The sequence below is a fragment of the Panicum virgatum genome, chromosome 3N (genome assembly GCF_016808335.1).
Source record: "Panicum virgatum strain AP13 chromosome 3N, P.virgatum_v5, whole genome shotgun sequence".
NCBI classification, from domain to species: domain Eukaryota; kingdom Viridiplantae; phylum Streptophyta; class Magnoliopsida; order Poales; family Poaceae; genus Panicum; species Panicum virgatum.
This window is the reverse complement of record NC_053147.1, coordinates 15034622-15042801: the sequence shown is the minus strand read 5'-3', so window position 1 is coordinate 15042801 and position 8180 is coordinate 15034622. Positions and strand designations below refer to the sequence as shown.

Here is an 8180-nt window from a genome sequence, read left to right as displayed (position 1 = left end):
GATGCATAATAAAATCTATGTATCTAAAAAAATCGAAACAACTAATAATTTGGGACGGAGGAAGTATATCCTAAGCAAACAGCATTTTGCACATGATCCCTCCGTTCTGTAATAGAAGATATTTTAGGCTTTTAGCAATTTTAAGATAGATTAAGGGAGAGAAAAAATGACGTATGTCCTTCAAAAGCAAGAGGGGAAGGAATAGAAAAGTTAAGTATGCAGCTTTGAGATAAGGAAAATTAAATGATTTCCTTTGACACTTATCTAAAAGTCATATAATGCTTTACGAGGATGGAGGAGTATTGACATATATTTCCTCCATAGCAAAGTATAAGAATCTCAGCTAGTTGACTGTGCTAATAAGGAGTGGCTACATAACAGTCGAGTAAAAAAAATATCTTTGCATCAATCGATTTTCTCTCCAATAAAGGATTGCCACGTGGAACTGCCGAGATGTGGGTGACGAGAAGCTAAAAATAAATCGATTTTTTAATTGACCACCGATAGAGCAGAGCAAATGGACTGAAAAAACTGTGCATGCATCAACAGAAAAATGGAAGAAGCCGAGGGCATGTTGTCAAAAAAATTCATTAGTATAACTGGGGTTTGGTCTCAGATTATTTTTAACACGGCTTCACTAAATGAGATTTCAAGGACTCTCGTCGGTAGGGCATCCGATGTGCTTGCATGGGCTGTAGTCTGCTTGTTCCATGAACAATCTCACATATTGCATCGGTGGTATTGATATTTCGTTTTGGTTAGATCTTTGACAGAGATAATATAGTTAGTTGTTCTAAAAAAGAGTTTCGCATGTGCATCCACACACTGGTACATGAACTAAACCAATACAATGCAGCCAGCAAGTATGACTGAAGATGTACATGCTAGCAGCCAACTCGCATTGGTTAAGCTAAATGAAATCGATTCTGCTGATGAAAAACACAACCATGGCAGCACGGCATTGTGGTTGGGGAAAAAGTGAAAACAACAAGAAAGGAATGGCAAAGCTTATAGGGACAGAGACGAACAAAAATTAAAACATTCCTTGATCGCACTCCCTGCCGTCCTCCGAGGCTCCGTGACACACTCCCTGCATGTGGAAAATAGATTTCCCCGTCATCCTGTCCGGTAGCCACCTGGCAAAGCACTCCATACTAGGGATGGTAATTGCACCCGCGGATGTAAGTATCCGCAGATTTTAAATCCGACAGGTACGGGTGCGGGTCCGATATTCCATCCGTAGGTGGATCCGCCGCACCCGCAATATGCGGGTGCGGGGTTGAGATTCCACCCGCAGGTGGACCCGCACCCATCCGCAAACAAAGAAACTCCAACCCAGTGTGTTTAGGTAAGACTCAGTCCAACTATCCTAACTACAAAATGAGTATAAAAACTTATTAATTTGTTGTTAGTTTGCTTTTATTATTTATAGAAATGTGATGTTTGACTATTTAAATTGACGGATTTATGCGTTTTTATTATATCTGTTGTCACACCTGCGGGCACCCGAAATCCGCCCAAAACCCGCGGGCGCGGGTGCGGGTGCAGAAATGCACCCGTGGGTCTACCTGTTCGCGGATTTTCTTGCGGACGGGTTTTCACCAAATCCGCACCCACGTCCGCGGGTGCCATCTCTACTCGCTACCATGCTGTCCTCCGAGATGTAACTGATGAACAGTTCGAAGATCAGCATGCGGTTTTCAGCTTGTCGCCGACCCTGGGCCTCGCTCTTGCTTCCACCAGTTTTTTTAGCCCCTGTCACTTCAAAAGAAATCTTACCATTTAGAAGTATCAAATAAAATATATTTATAAATTTTTTTGACAGATGAGTGCTAATTTGCGAGACGAATCTAATGAGCCTAATTAATCCATGATTTTCTACATTGGTGCTACAGTAACCCTTCTTTAATTATGAATTAATATACCTTATTAGATTTATCTTGCATTTACCCAGAAGTCTGCAATTAGTTTTATAATTAGACTTTGTTTAATACTACAAAATACTAATATTCTTTTTGATGTGGCATGGTCTAATGTTTAATCCCTGTAACCAAACAATCCCCAATATATTTTTTGCGGTGTATATCTTCCTGAAAGACTGAACCATGTATATTCATTAACAAAGTTTCGTGCAGAGGAGCAGTGGTAACCTGCAGAGACCGTTGATGACGTGGCATGGGTCGGCGAGGGCGCGGCCGGCGTCCATGGGTGAACGCGAGAAAGCGAGAAATGTGGCTAGAATCACTTGTGGATCGCATGTAAATAGCCGGCGCCCTACTGCGTGCGAGTCGGGACGGCAAGAGGATCGCTAGCCGCACGCTGCTGCATCTACTTCCTTTTTGTTTTTGTAAAGTGCATGTCAGGTTGTCCTCAGGCCGAATTCGGTTTGGTTATGGGCCTCAGCACCACCACAATGTCCGAGGGTTTCGAGAAGTGGGCCTTATTATTCTTTTGCTTGGAGATGCGAAGGCCGGAAGAGGCAGAACCCAGCCACCCCCTCACTCGCTGCTAGTGGGCCTCACCGTCAGTCCTTCCTCCTCCTGGACGCCACCAGAGTTTCCGGGTGAGGCGCTGTGTTCAGCGGTTGCTTCCTCTCGGTTGTGTGTGATAGTTAGCCCTGCAAATAGATAGGTTAAAACAAATTTAATAGATTAGATTTTAATATTTTGATTTAAAATGAATTGCATTAGGTAATGGGATGGATGGAATGGATTCTATGTAAATACGGATTGGTATGGACTAAAATAAATACTTTATGTAAAATAATATAACTATAAATGCCAGTCCCATATTAAAAACCGGACAACAGAAATAAACTCTGCGTTTACACTATAATTTTTTTTGTTTGAAATTGACCGAAATTTACTGAAGATGACTAAGTATGACTAGCAGCTACTTTGTGCAAAACAATGTGGCTAGAATTAGTCCCACGTCAAGAGCCTAACCCTAGAAATAAAACCTCGCGTTCACGCTATAAAATTTTATCGAAATTGACTGAAATTTATTGGAGATGACTCAATATAACTAGCAGCTACTATGCAAAAATAGTGTGGCTAGAATTACAGGTGGGCCCCACGTCAAGAGCCGGACCCTGAAAATAAAACATCGCGTTCACACTATTAAATTTTATTAAAATTGATTGAAATTTGTCCGAGATGACTCAATATGACTAGCAGTTACTCTGTGCAAAAAAGTATGGCTAGAATTACAAGTGGATCCCCATGTAAATAGCTAGACTGGAAATAAAAATCTAACGTTCACTCTATAAATTTTTACCGAAATTGACCAAAATTTGTTGGCGATGATTCAGTATGACTGGCAGGTACTTTGTACAGAGCAGATGATTCAGTATGACTGGCAGGTACTTTGTACAGAGTAGATGATTCAGTATGACTGGCAGGTACTTTGTACAGAGTAGTGTGACTATACCTACATGTATGAGCCACACGCAAAGAACTGGACACTAGAAATAAAAATCTTACGATCACGCTATAAAATTTTATCGAAATTGATTGAAATTTTTGAAGAAGTATAACTAGCGGCTACTATGTACAAAATTATGTAGCAAAACCTACTTATAATTTTTCTTTGGAAAAATAGATCTCTTATTAGATTGTAAACATAGTTTGACTAATAGTTTATTACAGGTAGGTTGGTGTATAGTGGTGGTTTGGAGGGAGTGATATTAATCTCTCATAAGAATGAATATGATATATTTCGGTTTCCAACTCATTTACAGACGTAGACGAGAATGGATTGACGTTAATATATTTTGGTTTCCAACTCATTCACAGACGTAGTGATAGTGTGGCATCTAACTACTGAAAATGGCACTCATCATCTCGTCAAGAGAAACATTTGGGGAGGGAGTTCATCGGGCTGCCATGACGGTTCCTCTTATGATTCAACTAATTGTCCAATTACACGAGGAGAAAGCAAGATAAAATTGTACCAAGATAAACACCTTATGGGTCCTAGCAAAAAGGAGAGGAATTTGACAACACGGAGAGAGACTGGATTGAAGCACACACGCAAAGATGAACAGGACGAAGAGAGACCGCGACGACCTAGCTACCGGCAGCGCGCGCGCCTAGGCGCCTGGCGCGGCGTCCTTGGAGCCGCTGTGCAGGTAGCCGCCGTACTCGCGCGCGTAGTCCTTGACGTGGCTGGCCGTGTCGGCGATCCGGCTGCGCGCGTAGTCCACCCGGTCGGCGCCCACGGGGTGGCGCCCCGTGAAGTAGCGGTACATCCAGGTGCCCGCCGCGAGGGCCGCGACGGCGAAGCCGCAGGCGGAGAGCGCGGCGGCGGCGAGGACGGTGACCGCGATGGCGACGGGCACCCAGATGGGGCTGGTGAGTAGCGCGATCGGGCCCAGGAAGACGAGCGCCACGACGGCGCCCGTCAGCATGAGCCCCGTCAGGAGGAGGAGCACGGCGCCGGAGACGAGCAGCGCCAGGAAGCCCACCACCTGCGTCGAGTTGGGCGCGTGGGTCTGCACCCGCCGCAGCAGCGTCGCCGACGGTGAGTCCGACCGCTCGCCGTGCGCGTGGACGTGCTGCTGCCGATCCGCCATGCTCGCTCGCGTCACGTGGCGTGGCGTGGCGTGCGTGCCTGGCTCGACTCGCGCCCCGTGGCTTTGAGGGAGGGAGCCGGAGGCAGCAGCTAGGCGGGCGGTGTCGGGATGGCACTGTCTGTCTGTGGGAGTGGTTGTGGGGCAATGGCGGGGAGGAGTTAAAGGCGCGGAGAGGGACGTGCCCGCGACGGCACGTGTCCGGGCGCCGCGCGTGCATGCGCGACGTGTGTGGGAGCAAGGCGACGACCGCTAGCTCTGCTCGCGACCCTGCTCCTGGGTTCCTGGCCTTGCTTTTTCACCGTGTCATTCGGATCAGACTCGGGATCGAGATGCCTGGCTGCTTGAAGTATCTGGTGGCACACCATGGCGAGGGCATCGACGGTTCGAGTCAGCGAGACGGCGACGACGGCGCAGGTGGCCGGCACGCGTCACGGTCGCCATGTGGGCGCGCGGGGCAGGTCTCGTAGCGAGCCCACCGCGCACGTGAGTTCGATGAGAAAAATCAAGCCTGGTTTTGGGAGACGATTTGTAGATCGTCCCTAGCCGGCGGAACGCGCGGGGGATTGTTCTTTGAGGCAGGCGGCGTGGCGCTCCGGTGACCAATGAACACAGAGCGCTGGAGAGGCATCGGCGTTCGCCGGGCAGCGGAGAGAACGGTGACTGGGTGACTAGCTGACGGCAGACGGTCGCTGCTGGGACGGCTGGCGTGGGCCGCATGCTCGCGTCATGGCACTGGGAAGAGTCGAGGTCGGAAATTTTGTATCAGTATCACTACTACATTTCGCTGAGATGCATATGTCATGTGCAAATGAACGTACGATACAAACAAAATTATTACAGGAACAAATTAGACACAAAGGGGTCGTAACGAGTCATATGATCCTAATAATTTTTTTATAATTCTACTTGGTTCTTATTTGTTTTAACTCAAAATTGTATAAGATTAGAGTCCAATTCTTTTACAATCCGTCTTTTAAATTATCTAGCCTAAATTAAGGTCCTTTGCCATCCCACAAGACGTGTCGTGCCCGATAAGATTGGCCACTAATCAGCGCAAATGTTAAGGATCCGTCGCAGAGGCACGCGTGAGTGCGTGACCCTTCTTCTCTGCGAGCAGGTCTGTCGCAAAAGTGCGCGCGTGATCCTTCTTCTCCGCGAGCTCGCTGCTGGAGTTCATTAAAGGGGATTAACAGGGTTCTGGTGGTCTCCGGGCTTACAAAGAGGAGGGAGAGGATGGTAGAGAGATCCGCAGCGTTGGCGGGTTGAGGGGCGGCGCGGCGAGGCAGCGGGGAGCACGAGAAGCTATTGGAGACAGGTTGCTCGGTGGCAGTAGGAAGCGGGAGCCGCCGAAGACGGAGGCAACACCGGCAGTAGAGGCGAGCTGCTCGTGGACCGCATGTGGTCTTTTGCAATGCGCTCGGTTACAGTTGCACCTGCAACACCAGGCCCCCCTAATCAGTGGGGATCAGAACGAAATAAGGAGGTGTTTAATTGGTGAAAAAGTTTGGATTTAGGTACTGTAGCACATTTCGTTGTTGTTTAATAATTAATATCCCATCATGAATTAGTTAGACTTAAAAAATTTATCTCGTCTAATCAGTTAAATTATATAATTAGTTATTTTGTTCAATTACATTTAATATTTTATACATGTGGTCGAAGATTCGATGTGATTGGTACTATAAAATATTTTTTTGAACTAAGCACCCCCTAAGCGACCATGCGACAATACCGCCAATTTGTCGTCCACGGCCCAGCTACTGCCTCCTCCCGACGCCACCCACGCCTTGACAGAAACCTTAAGCTCTTCATCAACTGTAGAAGCGACGGACCTTGAAAGCCTGATGCTGACATCAGCGGGAACAATCACTCTCCTCTTACTATCCTTGGAATCGGTGGCGGAGGTAGGATGGAGAAGAAGGGGGGCTGAATCAATAAAATTGTTAATTTATATAAAATTTTAATGGTGATTTAATATTTTGCTACAGTAATTTTAGTGTAATTATTTGCTTTAGGGGGGCTGGAGCCCCCAGCCCCCCTGTGCATCCGCCGCTGCTTGGAATGAAGCAGGACGATTTTCTCATGCTGAATGCTTACTGTGTGAGCAGCAAAAAGCGGGAAACGGTTCCTCTGCACTACTGCAGAAACTCATCCTATTGACATGTAGATCTGCAGACTCGTTCTACTGACATGAAGTGGGCGCCCATATGGACATGGATCTACTGACATGTGGGCGCCCATATGTTAGTAGGATGAGTCTCTACAATACTGCAAAGAGACTCGTTCTACTTATGTGTGGACCACATGAGTCAATAGGACAAGCCTTTTCTGTGTGAGACTCTGTATTTTGTAGGTTTGGTCGAAGTCAAATTTGTTCAACTTTGACTATCAATATTCTTATGAATGTGTTATTTTAAATATAAACATTTACATATTATGATACTTGCTTTCACAACAAATCTAGTAATATTATTTCTATCTTATAAATCTTTATAAATTATTTACTATCTGTAGTTAAAATTAAATAAATTTGACTTTGACTAAACCTTAAAATTGCTTATATTCTAGGACGGTGGGTACTTGTGTAGTCTGCAGTTCTGCAAGCCCGCACGGCGGTTGCGGGGGAAATTTCGAGCGGGCGGTGGGGCGAGTTGAGATGGGCTGGATCCTGGTTAGACTGCACGTGGGCTGATAAATGAGATAGGGCTCATTTAGGGCCCAGTTGTCGAGGGTCCAAATAATCAGCGACCCGGGCCTGTCGATGACCTTGACCTTGCTTCCAGGAATCCTATACATCTTCCGGAAGATGGGAAGACCATTGAACTTCCAGTGTTTGAGATCCGTGCGGTACAATCGAGCGGATAATATTCGAGCAGTGGAGTATAGCGTCGTGCGTATGTCCGCCTTGGGAGTGTGCATGGATGTTGGTGGGTGGACGTGGAGATTCCATGTAAATTCAAAACTTTGATTTCATTTTTCTTCCAAACCGTAAATATGTTTTGGATTCCGTTTGAACCATGATGTTATTTGGAATTTATGCAACAAAACAAGATCACATATGCATATATTTTAATTAATTTTATTTTTTCTAAAAAAATCAACATTCAAAATATACTATTGCAACATCTGAGTATACATATTCAATATTTTGGACATACACTTTCAACATTTTCATATAAAATGTTTAACTAGTTTATAAGAAATGTTGTATTAAGTTTGAGTGAATGTTGAATATTGTATTTTAAAATATTGACTGTAGTAGTTTAGTGAAAGTATTAATTATTGATGCAGCTTGAAGAGAGAGAAAAAATAAAAGGGCCCAAGCACCACCTGCACGACATGCAAGCTGCACATCAGCATATGCTTGCTTGCGCAGCACCGGCGCGCGGCGCACTGCTGCTGGGCAGACAGGCAGCCGGATGTGAGCCTCTGATGGGCCAGCCGTGTGACACCTTTGTAATTGGGCTTTATAGATATATTTATTATCCACCTTCCGGAAGGGGGACAGGGAGCCCAGAAAACCTATCCATCTTCCGCAAGATTTTTTCTAACTTACCTTCCAGTGTTTAAGATTCGTGCAAACAATAATAGCCATTGGATCTACCTC

General features: G+C 45.7%; 1 protein-coding gene across 1 annotated transcript; it reads right to left on the bottom strand.

Moving 5' to 3' along the window:
- Positions 1–3845: 3845 nt before the first annotated feature.
- On the bottom strand, positions 3846–4686 carry LOC120667374 (oleosin-like). Its single transcript, XM_039947461.1, has one exon. The coding sequence runs from the start codon at positions 4571–4573 to the stop codon at positions 4091–4093; it is 483 nt and encodes a 160-aa protein (XP_039803395.1). The 5' UTR covers positions 4574–4686; the 3' UTR covers positions 3846–4090.
- Between the last annotated feature and the right edge of the window lie 3494 nt (positions 4687–8180).

Excerpts from the sequence above, each read along its gene's own strand:
- LOC120667374 (XM_039947461.1), bottom strand. The coding sequence starts at position 4,573 with ATGGCGGATCGGCAGCAGCACGTCCACGCGCACGGCGAGCGGTCGGAC.